The 20,057-nt window shown below is 38.2% G+C and overlaps 1 protein-coding gene across 2 annotated transcripts; it reads left to right on the top strand.

Moving 5' to 3' along the window:
* Nucleotides 1-12,473: 12,473 nt before the first annotated feature.
* LOC129561170 (heterogeneous nuclear ribonucleoproteins A2/B1-like) lies at nucleotides 12,474-13,992 on the top strand. Of its 2 annotated transcripts, XM_055433613.2 has the most exons (2): nucleotides 12,475-13,436; nucleotides 13,557-13,992. In XM_055433613.2, exons 1-2 carry the CDS (start codon nucleotides 12,680-12,682, stop codon nucleotides 13,739-13,741), a joined length of 942 nt encoding a protein of 313 aa, XP_055289588.1. In that variant the 5' UTR covers nucleotides 12,475-12,679; the 3' UTR covers nucleotides 13,742-13,992. The 2 variants fall into 2 exon arrangements, with proteins under 2 accessions (XP_055289587.1, XP_055289588.1); XM_055433612.2 differs by having other exon boundaries at nucleotides 12,474-13,992.
* The last annotated feature ends 6,065 nt before the right edge of the window (nucleotides 13,993-20,057 follow it).

Raw genomic sequence — 20,057 nt, forward strand, 5'->3', positions numbered from 1 at the left:
AGGAAGCTATTATTTACGTAGTGTTTATTGGTCTTATGCCAGAAAGCCTGACATATTTTCTGACAATATGACAGATATTTTTACCCCAGACACTTATGAAAACTGTAGGAAGCCTAGAACCTTACTTTTCTACTTATGTAAAACTATTTCCAAATTTTACTTTAAATTTCATTTTCTTCTATTGTATACCTTTTGGGAAATGGAATAAAAATAATGGTTTAGATAGAATTTCTGAGCTTTTAAGTACTAATTTCATTGATACAATGTAGCCAAAACAGTGGCTGGGATAAAATAACAATGTAGCAAAAACTGTGGCCTGGGATAAAATAAAAGGAACTTTTTCTGGCCCTGATATTTAACCTTATATATTATAATATTATTCTGAATAAAATTATATACTGTGGCTTAATTTTAAATATGAAGCCATTCTACTACATTAGCTTAAAAAGTGTCTTAAATAGAGTGTTTCAAGAGTGATTAGAATTCAATGACTAAAAGCAGAATATTGCTAATGAAACTTTGAACTAGATGCCTTAAAAAAAAATTCTACACAATAAGAACAAACATTTGTTGACTTTATGTGCTGACATTATAAAATGTGCTTATATTCATTAACATATATAATCCTCACAACAACCATGACTGTAGGTACTATTTTATTCCTTACTTTACAGGTAAAAATGATGACACAGTTAGAGACTGTATTATTTTTCAAAGTCTCGCAAATAAACTAAAACACTACTGAAAGGGAATAAAGCTTATTTTGGAATTTTATATTTTGGTATGCTTGTTCTAGGGCTTCCCAGATGGAGCTAGTGGTAAAGAACCCATCTGCCAATGAAGGAGACATAAGAGATAAGGGTTTGATCCCTGGGTTTAGAAGATCCCTGGGAGGAGGGCATAGCAATCCACTCCAGTATTCTTGCCTGGAGAATCACATGCACAGAGGATCCTGGCAGGCTACAGTCTATAGCGTCACAAGCAGTCGGACATAAATGAAGCAGCTAGGCTTGCATGAACACATGCTTGTTCTCAGTTCAGTTCTGTCACTCAGTCGTGTCAAACTCTTTGCAACCCCATGGACTGCAGCGCTCCAGGCCTCCCTGTCCATCACCAACTCCTGGCGTTTACCTGAACTCATGTTCACTGAGTCAGTGATGCCATCCAACCATCTCATCCTCTGTCATCTCCTTCTCCTCCCTCCTTCAGTCTTACCCAGGATCAGGGTCTTCTCAAATTAATCAGCTCTTTGAATCAGGTGGCCAAAGTATTGGAGTTTCAACTTCATCATCAGTCCTTCCAATGAAAATTTAGGACTGATTTCCTTTAGGATGGACTGGTTGGATCTTTTTGCTGTCCAAGGGACACTCAAGAGTCTTCACCAACACCACAGTTCCAAAGCGATGGGACCAGATGCCATGATCTTTGTTTTCTGAATGTTGAGCTTTAAGTCAACTTTTTCACTCTCCTCTTTCACTTTCATCAAGAGGCTTTTGAGTTCCTCTTCACTTTCTGCCATAGGGTGGTGTCATCTGCATATCTGAGGTTATTGATATTTCTCCCAGTAATCTTGATTCCAGCTTGTGGTCCACCCAACCCAAAGTTTTTCATTCTGTACTCTGCATATAAGTTAAATAAGCAGGGTGACAATATACAGCCTTGAGGTACTCCTTTCGCTATTTGGAACCAGTCTGTTGTTCCATGTCCAGTTCTAACTGTTGCTTCCTGACCTGTGTACAGATTTCTCAAGAGGCAGGACAGATGGTCTGGTATTCCCATCTCTTTCATTTTTTCCACAGTTTATTGTGATCCATGAACCCAAAGCGGAGAAATAGATGTTATTGCTGGAACTCTCTTGCTTTTTTTATGTTCCAACGGATGTTGGCAATTTGATTTCTGGTTCCTCTTCCTTTTCTAAGTCCAGCTTGAATATCTGGAAGTTCATGGTTCATGTACTGTTGAAGTCTGGCTTGGAGAATTTTGAGCATTACTTTTCTAGAGTGTGAGATGAGTGCAATTGTTCCACAGTTTGAGCATTCTTTGGCATTGCCTTTCTTTGGGATTGGAATGAAAACTGACCTTTTCCAGCCCTGTGGCCACTGCCGTGTTTTCCAGATTTGCTGGTATATGATTGTAGCACTTTCACAGTGTCTTCTTTTAGGATTTGAAATAGTCAACTGTAATTCCATAACCTCCACTAGCTTTGTTCATAGTGATGCTTCCTTGAGCCCACTTGACTTCACATAAAGGATGTCTGACTCTAGGTGGGTGATCACAACATTGTGATTATCTGGGTCATGAAGATATTTTTTGTGTAGTTATTCTGTGTGCTCTTGCCACCTCTTCTTAATATCTTCTGCTTCTGTTAGGTCCATAGAATTTCTGTCCTTTATTGTTCCCATCTTTGCACTAAATGTTCCCTTGGTATCTCTAATTTTCTTGAAGAGATCTCTAGTCTTTCTCATTCTGTGGTTTCTCTCTGTTTCTTTGCACTGTTCACTGAGGAAGGTTTTCTTATCTCTCCTTGCTATTCTTTGGAACTCTGCATTCAAATGGGTATATCTTTCCTTTTCTCCTTTGCTTTTGGCTTCTCTTCTTTCATAGCTATTTGTAAGGCCTCCTCAGACAGCCATTTTGCTTTTTTGCATTTCTTTTTCTTGGGGATGGTCTTGATTCCTGTCTCCTGTACAATGTCATCAACGTCCATCCATAGTTCATCAGGCCATTTGTCTATCAGATCTAATCCTTTGAATCTATTTCTCACTTCCACTGTATATTTGTAAAGGGTTTGATTTAGATCATAGCTGAATGGTCTAGTGGTTTTCTGTGCTTTCTTCAAGTTAAGTCTGAATTTGGCAATAAGGAGTTCATGATCTGAGCCACAGTCAGCTCCTGCTCTTTTTTTTGCTGACTGTATAGAGCTTCTCCATCTTTGGCTGCAAAGAATATTATCAATCTGATTACAGTGTTGGCCATCTAGTGATGTCCCTGTATAGAGTCTTCTCTTGTGTTTTTGGAAGAGGGTGTATGCTGTGACCAGAGCGTTTTCTTGGCAAAACTCTGTTAGCCTTTGCCCTGCTTCATTCTATATTCTGAGGCCAAATTCACCTGTTTAATGATCACAATTAGTATCCTAGTTTGTAAACATGTACACGTGTAAAAAACTGATTTGTTGTTCAACATGGCTTCATTAATTCAAGACTTCTTCATTAAGATAAGAAATACCTTTTAGGGATCTGATTAGAACAGTAGATAAGCCAAACAAGTTCTCTGCTCTTATTGCATTTGCAGACTAAATTTTAGAAAGCCAATTCACTTACAGACACAGACATAAATTAACTCTTTCATGAAATCAATGAACTAGGAGGATTTGGGAAATCAGAATAAATTGTTTCATGGTCCCAAGACATGCAGAGCATTTCAGCAAGAATAATTTTTTGAGGATAAAATGTCCAGAAAAATAGCCATTTTTGAATAACAATAAAGCAAATATAAATGAGAGATACACTGACTTTTTTAATTTTCAAAATTTTTTATTAGAAAACTGAAATTTACAATGTGTTTATATCGCTCACTGAGTACATGGCATTTAAAAACAACATCATTACGGAAAGATGGCAAAAATACAAAGTCTTAAAACCTATGGGATATGGAAAACATTATCCACTGGGGCCTTAAATGTAGTAGACTTTACATAAAAAGGAAAAGCAATGAGTATACAACTATACAGCCAGTTTAAGAAGTTAGCAAAATAAACAGAATACTCATAAAGAAAAGAAAGCAACTAACACGTACTTATTTAACTTATATGCAGAGTACATCATGAGGAACGTTGGGCTGGAAGAAGCACAAGCTGGAATCAAGATTGCTGGGAGAAATATCGATAACCTCAGATATGCAGATGACACCACCCTTATGGCAGAAAGTGAAGAGGAACTCAAAAGCCTCTTGATGAAAGTGAAAGAGGAGAGTGAAAAGGTTGGCTTGAAGCTCAACATTCAGAAAACAAAGATCATGGCATCTGGTCCCATCACTTCATGGGAAATAGATGGAAAAACAGTGGAAACAGTGTCAGACTTTATTTTTTGGGGCTCCAAAATCACTGCGGATGCTGATTGCAGCCATGAAATTAAAAGACGCTTGCTCCTTGGAAGGAAAGTTATGACCAACCTAGATAGCATATTAAAAAGCAGAGACATTACTTTGCCAACCAAGGTCCGTCTAGTCAAGGCTATGGTTTTTCCCTTGGTCATGTATGGATGTGAGAGTTGGACTGTGAAGAAAGCTGATCGCCGAAGAATTGATGCTTTCGAACTGTGGTGCTGGAGAAGACTCTTGAGATTCCCTTGGACTGAGAGGAGATCCAACCAGTCCATTCTAGAGGAGATCAGTCCTGGGTGTTCATTGGAAGGACTGATGCTAAAGCTGAAACTCCAACACTTTGGCCACCTCATGTGACGAGCTGACTCCCTGGGAGACTCTGATGCTGGGAAGGATTGGGGGCAGGAGGAGAAGGGGACGACAGAGAATTAGAAGGCTGGATGGCATCACCTACTCGATGGACATGAGTTTGAGTGAACTCCGGGATTTGGTGATGGACAGGGAGGCCTGGCGTGCTGTGATTCATAGGGTCGCAAAGAGTCAGACACGACTGAGCGACTGAACTGAACTGAACTGAATACATACCAGGTATTAATGCAATAAAAATAAAGATAAAATTGAGAGGCTCAACAGAGTCAAAACTGCCTTAAAAAGCTTCTCTAAAAAGGGAAACATCAGGTAACAATAATCAACAAGAAAAATCTTGCAAATAATGCTCAAAATATGAGTTACTCATATAAGCTTTAAGAATATAAATAATAGAAACAACTTTATGCCTATACATTCAAAGATTAGTTGTCTCATATACAGGGTTATCATTACCATCTTTCTAAATTCCATATATATGTGTTAACATACTGTATTGGTGTTTTTCTTTCTGGCTTATTTCACTCTGTGTAATAGGCTCCAGTTTCATCCACCTCAGTAGAACTGATTCAAATGTATTCTTTTTAACTGCTGAGTAATACTCCATTGTGTATATGTACCAAGGCTTTCTTATCCATTCTTCCGCAGATGGACATCTAGGTTGCTTCCATGTACTGACTATTATAAACAGTACTGTGATGAATATTGGGGTACATGTGTCTCTTTCAATTCTGGTTTCCTCTGTGTATATGCCCAGCAGTGGGATTGCTGGATCGTATGGCAGTTCTATTTCCAGCTTTTTAAGGAATCTCCACACTGTTCTCCATAGTGGCTGTGCTAGTTTGCATTCCCACCAACAGTGTAGGAGGGTTCCCTTTTTTCCACTCCTTCTCCAGAATTTATTGCTTGTAGACTTTTGGATAGCAGTCATTCTGACCGGCATGAAATGGTACCTCATTGTGGTTTTAATTTGCATTTCTCTGATTATGAGGGATGTTGAGCATTTTTTCATGTCTTTGTTAGCCATCTGTATGTATTCTTTGGAGAAATGTCTGTTTAGTTCTTTGGCCCATTTTTTGATTGGGTCGTTTATTTTTCTGGAATTGAGCTGCAGGAGTTGCTTGTATATTTTTGAGATTAATTCTTTGTCCATTGCTTCATTTGCTATTATTTTCTCCTATTCTGAAGGCGGTCTTTTCACCTTGCTTATAGTTTCCTTTGCTGTACAGAAGCTTTTAGTTTTAATTAGGTCCCATTTGTTTATTTTTGCTTTTATTTCCAGTATTCTGGGAGGTGGGTCATGGAGGATCCTGCTGTGATTTATGTCAGAGAGTGTTTTGCCTATGTTCTCCTCTAGGAGTTTTATAGTTTCTGGTCTTACATTTAGATCTGTAATCCGTTAGATGGTATGATCTCTAAAACATGGTTTCAGGAGTCTTGACTTCCTTGTCTTGTCGAAATATTGTTATGTACTGATATACTTTGAACACTAGCCTTATAGCAAATGCTTTGGCTTCATTTTCTTCTATTTGGCCTGGAAGTAGTGTACAGGCTCATTTCATTAAGCATGGGCTTCTTATGCTTTAGCTGGAGATTTCATTCTTTGGGGACTCACTCAGTACCTCATCATCGATATGAAGATTACTTTAAGTTCATGACATCTGAAATTCAACAGAGGCAGAAAGAAGCATTCTTGGATTTTCTCTTACCTGATTTCTGGGAAATGAAGCTGCCATGAATTTCATCTTTGGGGCAGTCTTCTTGAAATGGAGCAGAAATCTATGGTCCTTGCTCTGCCCCCAACCCCCAACCCCCTGCCATGTCATCACCCTATCTTTTGTCTGTGGAAAAATTTTAGCCAAAGATAAGTTTAATCAGAGAAGTGAGAGCATATAGAAATAAAATAAATGGGTCAAAAGAGACTAAAATAAGTAGAGTCAAGGACTTTAGTTCTTTCTAAAGGGCTACGGATAATATTCTGAGTCATATCCTGTGAGCTATTTTATAGATACTGAAAGCCCTACCAGGTGAAGAGGTTAACTACCTGATGATCAGACTGTAGCTATGACATAAGCTGCCACAATTCCAAGAACTGGCCTCAGGAAATAGAAACAAACTAATCCTGGAACTAAAGATTAACCATACCTAAAACAACCAAGGTGACGCTAATCGGACAACTGCTGACCAATTTCAAGATGACTGTCAGAGCTGACTGTGTTCTATGTAGCCCCCTTCCTCGACCTATAAAAGCTGCTGCACCTTGATTGTCAATGGTGGGAAGTCAGCCTTTAGAGAGATGTCACCCTCCCCACGCCCTCCCAGTTTGCTTGTTACCAACCAAACTAAAGCAAAAGTTCCTTTCCACCAACCTGGCCCGTTTAATGGTTTCTGAGTGGTGAGCAGCCAGATCTCAGTTTGGTCTTCCCAGCATTCTATCTGGGAAGATCAGGAAGAGTTTTGTTTTTGTTTTTCAGTCACTAAGTCATGCCTGACTCTTTGCAATCCCCTGGACTGGAGCACACCAGGTTTCCCGTCCTTCACTACCTCCCTGGGTTTGCTCAAACTCATGCCCATTGAGTCAGTGATACCATCCAACCATCTCATCCTATGTAATCCTCTTCTCCTCCTGCCTTCAATCTTTCCCAGCATCAGGCTCTTTTTCAATGAGTCAGCTCTTCACATCAGGTGGCCAAAGCATTGGCACTTCAGCATCAGTCTTTCCAGTGAATATTCAGGTTTTATTTCCTTTAGCATTGACTGGTTTGATCACCTTGTTGTCCAAGGGACTTTCAAGAGTCTTCTCCTGTACCACAATTTGAAAGCAAGAAGAATAAACCTACCATAAATCTTATCTCTGGTGAGTTTCATGGCCATGAAGAAAGACTACTCTCACTTGCATAAACAAACATTGTCACAAACTTTCTCATCTCCTATTTGTTCATCTAAAATCTATTTTTCTTTCCTAAAGAGACATATTTGCTTTTTCTCATAAAAGTTTTCTTTTCACACCTCTCTTTCCAAGTTAAGTGCATAAGCCTCAGATCTTAACTATTTAGTGAACTACTAGATTTTTCATTAGCTATCACATCATACAATTAAGCCTTTTTACTCCATTTAACTCTTCTAACTGTAATTCAAAAGCTCCTACAGACCGAACCTAAGAAGGTAGAGGAAAGGTTTTCCTTCTTGACAGTCTCCAGATAGCCAAACCAGTAGATTGGCTTCAGGAGGCAAATATGTCTGCAAATGTATGGTTTCATGTGATAAAAGAATGTGGTGTAAATGAGCCCTGCCCAAGATGCTAATTTTCCCCAGGGCTGGACCTTCCATTTTAGCAGTTTACTGACACAAGTAATGTCTGAACATTAGTATATTTTTCAGTTTCCCAGTTAAAATTAACGTTCAGTAGAGCAGAGAATGGGAATACTAAATGATGCCACTTGATTTTTACAGATAAACTTCACGTAAAGTTGACTTTACGTGAAGTTTATCTGTACTGGAGGTTTTTGTGTCATGTAATGAGGCTTGGGGCTACAGAGGTCTTATAAAGTGCAGTTTTGGCTCACCTGGACTGAGTGATATTGGTGACAGAGGAAAGGTGATACACTAACTGCTGCCTAGTCAAGTGATAATGATATAACTATGCTTAAATTACACTCACTGTTCTTATGAAGTTCACAGTGTACTTTGGGAATACTAGTTTCGCATAGGACAAAGTCAAATTTGTGATAAGGTGTATGATAGAGATGCATACAAAGTACCAGAGTAATGAATAACTCTGTTACCCTGTCAGGATGAATGAGGTACACATAGGAAGGAACACTTGACCCGCAGGAGTTGAAAAAAGAGTAGACACTTGACAGGTAAAAAAAGGATAGCAAAAGTTTTTAGAAAGTAAGGACAACGTGTGCAATACAAAGACATAAATAACTCAAAATCTATGGACTGCCGCAAAAACAGTTCTAAGAGGGAAGTTGATAGCAATATAACCCTACCTCAGGAAATAAGAAAAATATCGAATAGACAACCTAACACCTAAAACAATTAGAAAAAGAAGAACAGAAAATCCCCCAAAGTTAGCAGAAGGAAGGAAATCATAAAGATTAGAGAAGTAAATGAAAAATAAATGAAAGAAACAAAGTAAAGATTAATAAAACTAAAAGCTGGTTCTTTGAGAAGGTAAACAAAATTGACAAACCTTTAGCCAGACTCATCAAGAAAAAGAGAGAAGAATCAAATCAACAACATTAGAACTGAAAAGGGAGAGGTTACAATAGACAATGCAGAAATACAAAGGATTATAAGGAACTATTATGAGAAACTATATAGCAATAAAGTGGATAACCTGGAAGAAATGGATAGTCTTAGAAAATCTCTATTTTTGAAGACTGAACCAGGAAGAAACAGAAATTATGAACAACCCAATTATGTCAATTATTAACATTTATGTGATCTAATATTCAGGTCAGATGTTTAGAAAAGGACAGATTGTTTAGGTCTGTGCAAAGAACAGTTATGAAGTTATTTACTTTACTGTCAAAAGCTAAGACTTGGGCTACAATAGAGATAATATATTCCTTTTTTGTGGGAACAGACCGAAAATTAATAAAATTGAGTTCAGTCATGTACCCATTAGCAAATAATTTTACCTGGAATCTAATGGGAACATAATAGGCTAAAATAGTGCCAATTCAGAAAAACAACAGTACATTCAGAGACATGGTAAAGGTAGCCAGAAAGACAGAAGACAGAAAAAGCAAGAAAAGTGTTCAGAATGCCCAGTTTGAAAATGTCACTGAGCATTATATTCAGTAAATTGTTTTACAGAAGTGAATGGAAATGATGATGTCTCATGCCATTACTTGATGAAAGGAATCAAATAGCTCAAATGGGTTTTGAGAAATCTGTTCAGACCCTTTGCCTAAAGGCAGATGGATGTGTAAAGAACCTTTTTTTTTTTTCTTGGTTCTTGAATATTTCCAAAACCTATATCGATCATTTGTCCCAGTATTTTGTCCTTTTCTTGTGCTATCTTTCCTTTCAGTTCAGTTCAGTTCAGTCACTCAGTCGTGTCTGACTCTTTGCAACCCCATGAATCACAGCACGCCAGGCCTCCCTGTCCATTACCTTTATATATACTCAAAAACCATCCCTATGGAGCTTTAAGCATTAGGATGTGGCAGACACTTTAGGACAAACTTTATTACATATATTAATAGGAGTTGTTGTCTAGTCACTAAGTTGTGTCTGACTATTTGTGACCCCATGGACTGTAACCCACCAGGCTCCTCTGTCCATGGGATTTTCCAGGCAAGACTATTGGAGTGGGTTGCCATTTTTTCCTCTGGGGGATCTTGTGGACCCAGGGGTCAAACCTTGTCTCCTGCACTGGCAGGTGGATTCTTTACCACTGAGCCACCAGAGAAATCCAATATTTTTAGTATGTTGTCCCAAATATCAACTTACCACTTTTCCTAGAGTATTTCAGTGTTGTGATATTGTATCTATCTAATTTTATGCAAAGATTTTGTATATATTTATTATAGATTCTATATATGTATATAAATATCATATATAATCACCTAATTTCATCAAATCATGCTAAAATTGGATTAATCATAATTTCCTAATTTAGTCAGCAATTGTGTCTAATACTATGTACCAAGAACTGGATGAACAATAACTTATAAGAAAAAATTTCCTATTTTCCAAATTAATCTTAACTCAAAGATATTATAATTTCTCTCTATGAAATAATTGGAAATTTATCTGGCTTGAATTCTGTTAAATAGAAAATTTTCCAAAAAATCCCAGATTCTAAGTTTTAAGATGTTAGAATTGTTGAAGGTTTGATTTCAGCATTGATACTTTTGAAATTTAGATCAGAAAAAAATGCTACTTTAATGCCAATACAAAAATAAAATTTTGACTTGTTATAATGTAAATATTCCAGTGAAGATACTCCATATAGTATGCTAAATAAAATACACATACACAAACATATATAACTACCTCACAAATAAAAACACTACGGCTCAGCATGTGTGTCTGTTGAGCATGTGTATTAGGGGGGATGAATTCATTTGAGGATCAGTTTTTTATAACATATATGAAAATATGGATTTTTATAACACATGTAAGCTAGGGGTATGAATTTTCTTTCGTCTCTAAAATTCCTTTCCTGCATCTTTCTTCATGGTAGGACAGTTTTTATTACTCTCCTCTACTCAAATATTACCTCTTTGGAGAGTCTTCTTTGTTTCTCTTCATATCACTTATAGCCATCTGAAATGATATTTAATTTGTTTTTACTAAGTCTTCTCTTCAAGCTGTAAACTTAATGTACAAAGAGACTGTGTTTTTGCAGGATGGAATGCCAAGAGTCTCACAGGTGGTAGATGCTCAGATAATATTAAGTGATGGGCAACTGATAGAGGTGTGACTCTGAGAAGAATACACTAGCTAGGATACTGATTTCTTTTCAAGACATATTTATCTGGAATGCAAGATACTCATTTATTTTGTTGTGGTTGTGGTTTAATTGCTATGTCCTGTCCAACTTGTTTGTGACCCCATGAACTGTAGCCAGCCAGGTCCTTTTCCCACGGAATTTCCAAGGTAAGAATACTGGAGTGGGTTGCCATTTCCTCCTCCAGGGGATCTTCCCAACTCAAGGATCAAGCCCACGTCTCCTGTATTAGCAGGTGGATTCTTTACCACTGAGCCACCCAGGCTATCTATTTAAGCTTTATAAAATCACTTAGTTTTTCAGCCCTGGCTTTCTCATATTGAACAGAAGGAGTTAGGTGTATAATTGTATTTACTCTTTAATATAATAGCTCTCTGAAATGAATGACATTTATAAAACCTAGAAAATGGAAATTCTGAATTCTAATCCAAAATTTGCATATACTAAACACAATTCTTCCAAGTGTAAAATGAGAATAATTAGACCTACTTGATGAATTACAAAAAGCACATAACAGTAAAGCATAAACTCTGCTTATTTTTTACACTTTTTTTTCTTTTAAGGTATATTCCAACTCCAATAATTAATAATTTAATTATATAATCCTAGCACCAATGTGCTGCTGCTAAGTCACTTCAGTCGTGTCCGACTCTGTGCGACCCCATAGAGGGCAGCCCACCAGGCTCCCCCGTCCCTGGGATTCTCCAGGCGAGAACACTGGAGTGGGTTGCCATTTCCTTCTCCAATGTGTGAAAGTGAAAAGTGAAAGTGAAGTCACTCAGTCGCGTCCGACTCTTCGCAGCCCCATGGACTGCAGCCCATCAGGCCCCTCCGTCCATGGGATTTTCTAGGCAAGAGTACTGGAGTGGCTTGCCATTGCCTTCTCCGATGTAAGGATGAGGAAATTAGTCATTAAGAATTCAAGCCAGACTCCAAACGCTGGGGGTGGGTGGGAGGAATTGGGAACTAAGAAGGAGCACCACTTTCGACTACCCGAAATGTGGACCCCAAAAACATTGGCCAGGGTTAGGGTGCTGGATCGTTAAGTGTAATTTGTTGACTAGAAGTCGCTTTGGGTGTTTTCAGAAGGGGCCAGTCGGTTCTCCGCGCAGAGAGGGGAGGATAGGAGAAGGTGGGGGAGGGAAAACACAGTGGAAGAGGCTACAAAGATTTTTCTAAACTGGGGGCCAGGGAAAAGCTATCGAAGCGTTGCTGTAAGGACCACCTCCTGGGTTGAGGGGGCTGGACCTTTGGGTTGAGGATTAAGCTCCTCCCAACAGCGTTCATTTCAAACTGCGCGACTGTTTCTCACCTGCCCTGCGGGGGCAGGCCCCATTCCGAGACAGAAATACGCAGGACTCGAGCCTTCCGCAATTTACAGAGCCCTTTTACGCAACTGACGTCCAGCACCAGTGCTGGCCTTAAAGGGAGAGGGGCACGCACTTGGCGCTAGGAGGTCGTAGAGCGTTCCCGCCATTGGCGGTAGTTAGGACATTTACGCAACGGCCTGACGTAGGGGAAGACGCGTTAGTCGGGGGAAGGTTCTAGAAAAGCGGCGGCAGCGGCTCTAGCGGCAGTAGCAGCAGCGCCCGGTCTGGAGTGGAGGTGTTCTGGCGGTGTTGTTTCTCGAGCAGCGGCAGTTCTCACTACAGCGACAGGACGAGTCCGGTTCGTGTTTGTCCGCAGAGCTCTCTCTCATCTCGCTCGGCTGCGGGAAATCGGGCTGAAGCGACTGAGTTCGCGATGGAGAAAACTTTAGAAACTGTTCCTTTGGAGAGGAAAAAGAGAGAAAAGGAACAATTCTGTAAACTCTTTATTGGTGGCTTGAGCTTTGAAACTACAGAAGAAAGTTTAAGGAACTACTACGAGCAATGGGGAAAACTTACAGATTGTGTGGTAATGAGGGATCCTGCAAGCAAAAGATCAAGAGGATTTGGTTTTGTGACTTTTTCTTCCATGGCTGAAGTTGATGCTGCCATGGCTGCAAGACCTCATTCAATTGATGGGAGAGTGGTTGAGCCAAAACATGCTGTTGCCAGAGAGGAATTTGGAAAGCCAGGGGCTCATGTAACTGTGAAGAAGCTGTTTGTTGGTGGAATTAAGGAAGATACTGAAGAACATCATCTTAGAGATTACTTTGAGGAATATGGAAAAATTGATACCATTGAGATAATTACTGACAGGCAGTCTGGAAAGAAAAGAGGCTTTGGATTTGTTACTTTTGATGACCATGATCCTGTGGATAGGATTGTGTTGCAAAAATACCATACTATCAATGGTCATAATGCAGAAGTAAGAAAGGCTTTGTCTAGACAAGAAATGCAGGAAGTCCAAAGTTCTAGAAGTGGAAGAGGAGGCAACTTTGGTTTTGGAGATTCTCGTGGTGGCGGTGGGAATTTTGGACCAGGACCAGGAAGTAACTTTAGAGGAGGATCTGATGGATATGGAAGTGGCTGTGGATTTGGGGATGGCTATAATGGGTATGGAGGAGGACCTGGAGGTGGCAGTTTTGGAGGTAGCCCTGGTTATGGAGGAGGAAGGGGAGGATATGGTGGTAGAGGACCTGGATATGGCAACCAGGGTGGGGACTACGGAGGTGGTTATGACAACTATGGAGGAGGAAATTACGGGAGTGGAAATTACAATGATTTTGGAAATTATAACCAACAACCTTCTAACTATGGTCCAATGAAGAGTGGAAATTTTGGTGGCAGCAGGAACGTGGGGGGACCATATGGTGGAGGAAACTATGGTCCAGGAGGCAGTGGAGGAAGTGGGGGTTATGGAGGGAGAAGCCGATACTGAGCTTCTTCCTATTTGCCGTGGGTTTCACTGTATAAATAGGAGAGGATGAGAGCCCAGAGGTAACAGAACAGCTTCAGGTTATCGAAATAACAATGTTAAGGAAAATCTTATCTCAGTCATGCATAAATATGCAGTGATATGGCAGAAGACACCAGAGCAGATGCAGAGAGCCATTTTGTGAATGGATTGGATTATTTAATAACATTACCTTACTGTGGAGGAAGGATTTAAAAAAAAAAAAATGCCTTTGAGACAGTTAAAAAAAAAAAAAGAATTCAAGCCAACTTGGAATCTTTAATCTTTTCTGTTCAGGGGCTGTAAAGTATTCAAGACCAACAAGACAGATTATATTAATAATTTTCAAATAATGAAAATGCCATGCAAAGATGCACTTCCATGCAATACTCATTTCAACATCATAAAATCAAACTTGTTAGTGATGTACATATTTGGAGACAACTAGTGCAAGACAGGAGAAGGAAATGGCAACCCACTCCAGTGTTCTTGTCTGGAGAATCCCAGGGACGGGGGAGCCTGGTGGGCTGCCGTCTATGGGGTCACACAGAGTTGGACACGGCTGAAGCAACTTAGCAGCAGCAGTCCAAGATAAGTCTGTGTCTGGCTTTTAATGCTGAGTCTAACTTATAATGACTAGAAAAAGACAACATTGGGTTATATTGGTTGGTAACACGTGGCTTCTGTCACCGAGTTAGCAGTGAGGTGCAGTGACAGGTGTATTGGAGCTTAAGCATCAAATATAGCCAGGACATTATGCAACCATAAAGAAGTAGAAAAGTCTTCTTTCTGAATGTAATATTCGCTTCTGCCTAATATCAGAAAATATACACATGTGGATTTCAGCATACTGACAGTGACATGATAGAAGTTGGTTAAATTTGTCCTAAGGCAGCCAGTGGCATGTCTCTAAATTTAGTCATCTCTGACTGCAAGACACTGATGAGGAAGCTCTCAACTTAGCTTGAATAGCAATCTAAATACTATCTCAAGGCAACTTCTAAATAGATTTTTAAAACAAGGTTTACCAACATGAATTTTCCTGTTCAACTTCCCTGTTGTCTTCAGTTTGCAACTACCATAACATGCTAAAAATTAATTGGAAGTTAATATGCACCTTCTACTAAAACAAAAACACATATACATTCTTATTTTAAAAAAGCACTCCATATTGGAATTAGACACAAAGCTGATAAAAAATCAATTAAAGAGAATTAAATTTGGTGATAGTTTCCAAAGGAATGGCATGCAACAGGATATCATCTTTTCCCCTTCACCTCAAGAGTATCTTGTCTTACATACCTCAGTTCAATTAAGTGTCCAACTTTCTTTGATAGTCAATATAATATTTTATTTTGAGTTACTTGAGTGTGGTAGTTGATAATGTAGTTGACAACTGTTTGTGTTTCTCTTCACTTCTGGGCACGTGATTACACTCTCTTGTCCCTTAACATGAGATGCGGCTATATTTTAGTGATAAAATGTTAGCAAAAGTAATTGTGAGCCATTTCTGGGTCACATCTTTAAGAATTAGAGTGCCATTCACCACACTTCCTTTCCTGCTTTTTAAACTGCTTTGTGTCAATATAAATAAGTTTACATTTTATAGAAATCAGTATAAATGAACTAATGTGGTACACAGTCTTTTTTCTGGCTTCTCTTATTCTGAATATTTTGATATTCATCTATTTTTTGAATACTGTGAGTTAAAGTTTTGGTTTTTTCAGAGATGGACAGGGAGGCCTGGTGTGCTGCAGTCCATGGGGTCACAAAGAATCGGACACGACTGAGCTACTGAACTGAACTGAGAATCGATATACCACTGTATGTTTGCCCATTCATTTGTTGATTGACACTGGCATTGGATCATTTCCAGTTTTGTCTATTAGAAATACGTTTTTAATGAACACTTATGTACAAGTTTTTGCATGGACATGTACTGTCATTTGTCTTGGGTATCGATCTATTCTCCAGTTTGGTGGTTTAGTCACTAAGTTGTGTCCAACTATTGGGACCTCATGGACTGTAGCCCTCCAGGTTCCTCTGTCCATGGGATTCTCTAGGCAAGAATACTGGAGTGGGTTGTCATTTTCTTCTCCAGGGGATCTTCCCAACCCAGGAATCAAACCCGGGTCTCCTGCACTGAAAACAGATTCTGTCATGACTGAGCTACAAGGGAAGCTGCCTTCTCAAAAGTAGTTGTAATATTTTACATTGCAACCAGCAGTGTGTGAGAGTTTTAATTCTTCCAAATCTTCACCAACAATCACTCTGTTTTCAATTTTCATTTTCCTCATGATAAGCTGAGCAAATGTACATGTGCATCCACATATCTCCTCTGGTCAAGTGCCTGTCCAATTTTTTCCCTTATTTTTTATATTGTTTGATTTCTTACAATCAAATTTGAGAATTCCTTATATATTGTGGGTACAATTTCTTTATTTGATACAAGATTTGCCAATATTATATTCTAGCTTGAAACTTTTTCCATTTTCATAACTGTGCATTTTTAAGAGAAGGACCTTTTAAAAATTTTGAAGATACTACATTTATCATTTTTTTTTCTTTTATGGATCATGTTTTTGGTGGTGTATCTATTTAGTATTCCTTTAGTCCAAATTAATAAAGATTTTATCCTCTTTTCTTGTAGGTGTTTTACATAGAGTTATGATCTTTTTGAGTTCATTTTTGTTTACAGTCCAAGTTATGCATGAAAAGTTGATTTTTTTGCATACATATAACTCTTCTGGAATAATTTATATAAGAGACTATCCCAGCTCCAATGTTATTCCTTTGAATCTTTATTAAATAATAGTTGCCTTTATATGTGTCTTTTTCTTGATTGTTTATTTCCTTTATCTGTTTGTCTACCTTCATGAATTTATCACATGGTTTCTTACTGTAGCTTTAGGTTTTAAAATCATAAATCCTGAAAATTTATTCTTATTTTCAGGGTGTTTATATATAGTCTCAGCTATCTGCATTTTCACATGAAATTTAGAATCAGCTTGTCAATTTCTACAAAAAATTCTGCTAGGATTCTTAATGAGATTGTATTGAACCTACAGATCAATGTGAGAAGAATTAACAGTATAATAATATTGAGTGTTCTGCATATTAACTTAATATGTCTCTTCATTTATTTTTATTTATTATGCTGGTATTATTTTAAATTTTATTATTAAGTTTACTTTGTGGACTTTCCTGTATTTTCAAATTCTCTGCTTTACTTTTAGAACATAAAAAGTAAATTTACAATAACTTTTTAAAGAAACTTTCCCTCTAATTCTCACCACTATGGAGAAATGTCAATAACCTCAGATATGCAGATGACACCACCCTTATGGCAGAAAGTGAAGAGGAACTAAAAAGCCTCTTGATGAAAGTGAAAGAGGAGAGTGAAAAAGTTGGCTTAAAGCTCAACATTCAGAAAACTAAGATTATAGCAACCGGTCCCATCACTTCATGGGAAATAGATGTGGAAAGAGTGTCAGACTTTATTTTTTTGGGCTCCAAAATCACTGCGGATGCTGACTGCAGCCATGAAATTAAAAGATGCTTACTCCTTGGAAGGAAAGTTATGACCAACCTGCTGCTGCTGCTGCTGCCAAGTCACTTCAGTCGTGTCCGACTCTGTGTGACCCCATAGATGGAAGCCCACCAGGCTCCCCCGTCCCTGGGATTCTCCAGGCAAGAACAAGCACATTAAAAAGCCGAGACATCACTTTGCCAACAAAGGTCCGTCTAGTCAAGGCTATGGTTTTTCCAGTGGTCATGTATGGATGTGAGAGTTGGACTGTGAAGAAAGCTGAGCACCAAAGAATTGATGCTTTTGAATTGCGGTGTTGGAGAAGACTTTTGAGAGTCCCTTGGACTGCAAGGAGATCCAACCAGTCCATTCTAAAGGACATCAATCCTGGGTGTTCATTGGAAGGACTGATGCTAAAGCTGAAACTCCAATACTTTGGCCACCTCATGCAAAGAGTTGAAAAGACTGATGCTGGGAGGGATTGGGGGCAGGAGGAGAAGGGGACGACAGAGAATGAGATGGCTGGATGGCATCACTGACTTGATGGACATGAGTTTGAGTGAACTCCGGGAGTTGGTGATGGACAGGGAGGCCTGGTGTGCTGTGATTCATGGGGTCCCAAAGAGTCCGATACGACTGAGCAACTGAACTGACTGACTGTGTCATTTTTTAGTTGCTTTCAAATGAATTTTCCCCTTCTTGTAGACCATATTTCCCTACCTCCTTTCATGCCTGGTAATCTTTGATTTTATGCCAGACATTGAAAATTCACTGTATGTTAAGTTTTTGTATTCTTATAAATGTTCCAGAATTTTCTTTTAAGATTCAGTCCAGTAACTTAGACATAACTTGTTCCTTTCAGGTCTTGACTTCTATGCTTGGTTAGATAGCTGCAAAGCAGCAGTGTCTAGGCAGGTAATTTTTTTTGCATTACTGGAATATGGCTTTCTTACATTTTCAATCTATTAACTCATGAATTATGAATTTTTCATCTTACTGATGAGAACACACTATTTTCATCCATTTGTGAGCATCTATCAGGAACTGTTCTCCCTAATCCTTTTGGACAGGTCTTTACTCAGTCTCAGGTAATGTGTACACAGTGATTGGTAGTCTGTTCTTTGAGAGGGCCTTCTACAGCTCTCTGAAGTTTTCTCTTTGTTCAGCTTTCTTCTCTGAAGTAATCTGTGCTCTTTAGTCCTCCTGGAACTTTTAGCTCCATCTCAACTCTTGGAATCTGCCAGGCTCCTCTTTGCATTTTATAAGAATACTCCTTCTAAAATATAAAATGATGCTGTCATTTCTCCACTTGAAATCTACTTTATATGGCTTGACATAACTTATAGGAGTCATGATTAAGTTCTTGCCTCCTCCTTTAATCTTATACTTTTATACTCTGACACAGAGCAAAGAAGTATAACTCTGTTCATAAAATCTCCTGCATGGATTTATTTTTTTTTACATATTCTTGTACATACAGAAAAATTACAGAAAATGGAGAGGTGTCCCACATTCCCTTTACCAAACTTTCCCTAACATTAACCTCTTGCATAACCATAGAACGTAATCAGTACCAGGAAATTAACATTGACACAATGCTATTAACTAAGCTCCAAGCTTTATTTAGATTTTGCCAGATTTTTGAATATACATTTTACTGTTACAATATCGTATATTGCATCCAGCTCTTATTCTTCTTTAGTTTTATCCTTTTTTTGACAGTTGCCAAATATTTACTATTCTATCATGATGTTGGCACTTTTGAAAAGTAAACTGGTCAGTTATTTACAGAATTTCTCCTAATTTGGAGTTGATCTATATATTCTCATTATTAAAATAAAGTTGTGCATTTGGAGAAAGAATACTAAAAAAATGATATTGTGCTTTCTTTCAGTGTATTGTATCGGAAACTTCAAGCTATCAAAATATCCTAAGACTGGTGATGTTAACCTTCATCACATGCTAAGTTGGTAGATGCCAGGTTTTCCAGTTATTTTTCTCTTTGTAATAATACATATCTTGTGGCAGATGCATTGAGACAGAAAAAATAACCTATTTCTCTTCAAACTTCCATTTACTAATTTTAACAGCCCTCATGGCTCTTGTCTCTAGGCATACATACATATCTAACTATTCATATATATAGTTAATTTGTCAATCAGCCATTGTCATCTATCTAAATTGTCACCATGAGTTCATACTGACATTTTAAATTCTATCATTGAACTTTCTCTTTTCCTTATTCACATCTTTCTCATATGATTAGATAATCTGCTTTTATTATCATTATATATATCTATATATTAATGTATAATTAGTATATGTTACTAATATATTAGTATACATTGTCAGTATGCAAGTAATATCAGAAATGCTTATCCATTCCTTGAATACCTATTTTAGTAAATTTACTATGTGGTTCTTCCTAGTAGCTCAAATGGTAAAGAATCTGCCTGTAATGCAGGAGATGGGTTCTATCTTAGGGTCAGGAAGGTTTCCTGGAAAAGGGACTGGCAACCCACTCTAGTATTCTTGACTGGAAAATCCCTTGAGAAAGGAGCTCCCTGGGCTACAGCCCATGGGGTTGCAAAAAGTCAGACACGACTGAGTGACTAACACTACTATACTACCACTACTATATGGTCACAACTATTACGTATACTTTTTTTGTCTTTATCTTTGAATATTTATATATTGTCTTCGATGCCCTTCAGTATGGTGATGTTATTGACTTGGATACAATTAGTTTTTTTTTTTTGTTTTTTAATCTTG

This window comes from Moschus berezovskii, chromosome 10 (assembly GCF_049115385.1).
Source record: "Moschus berezovskii isolate FMDL1 chromosome 10, NW_MosBer_1.0, whole genome shotgun sequence".
In the NCBI taxonomy this organism is placed as follows: Eukaryota; Metazoa; Chordata; class Mammalia; order Artiodactyla; family Moschidae; genus Moschus; species Moschus berezovskii.

Coding starts and splice junctions, on each gene's coding strand:
- LOC129561170 (XM_055433612.2), top strand. CDS start 12,680: ATGGAGAAAACTTTAGAAACTGTTCCTTTGGAGAGGAAAAAGAGAGAA.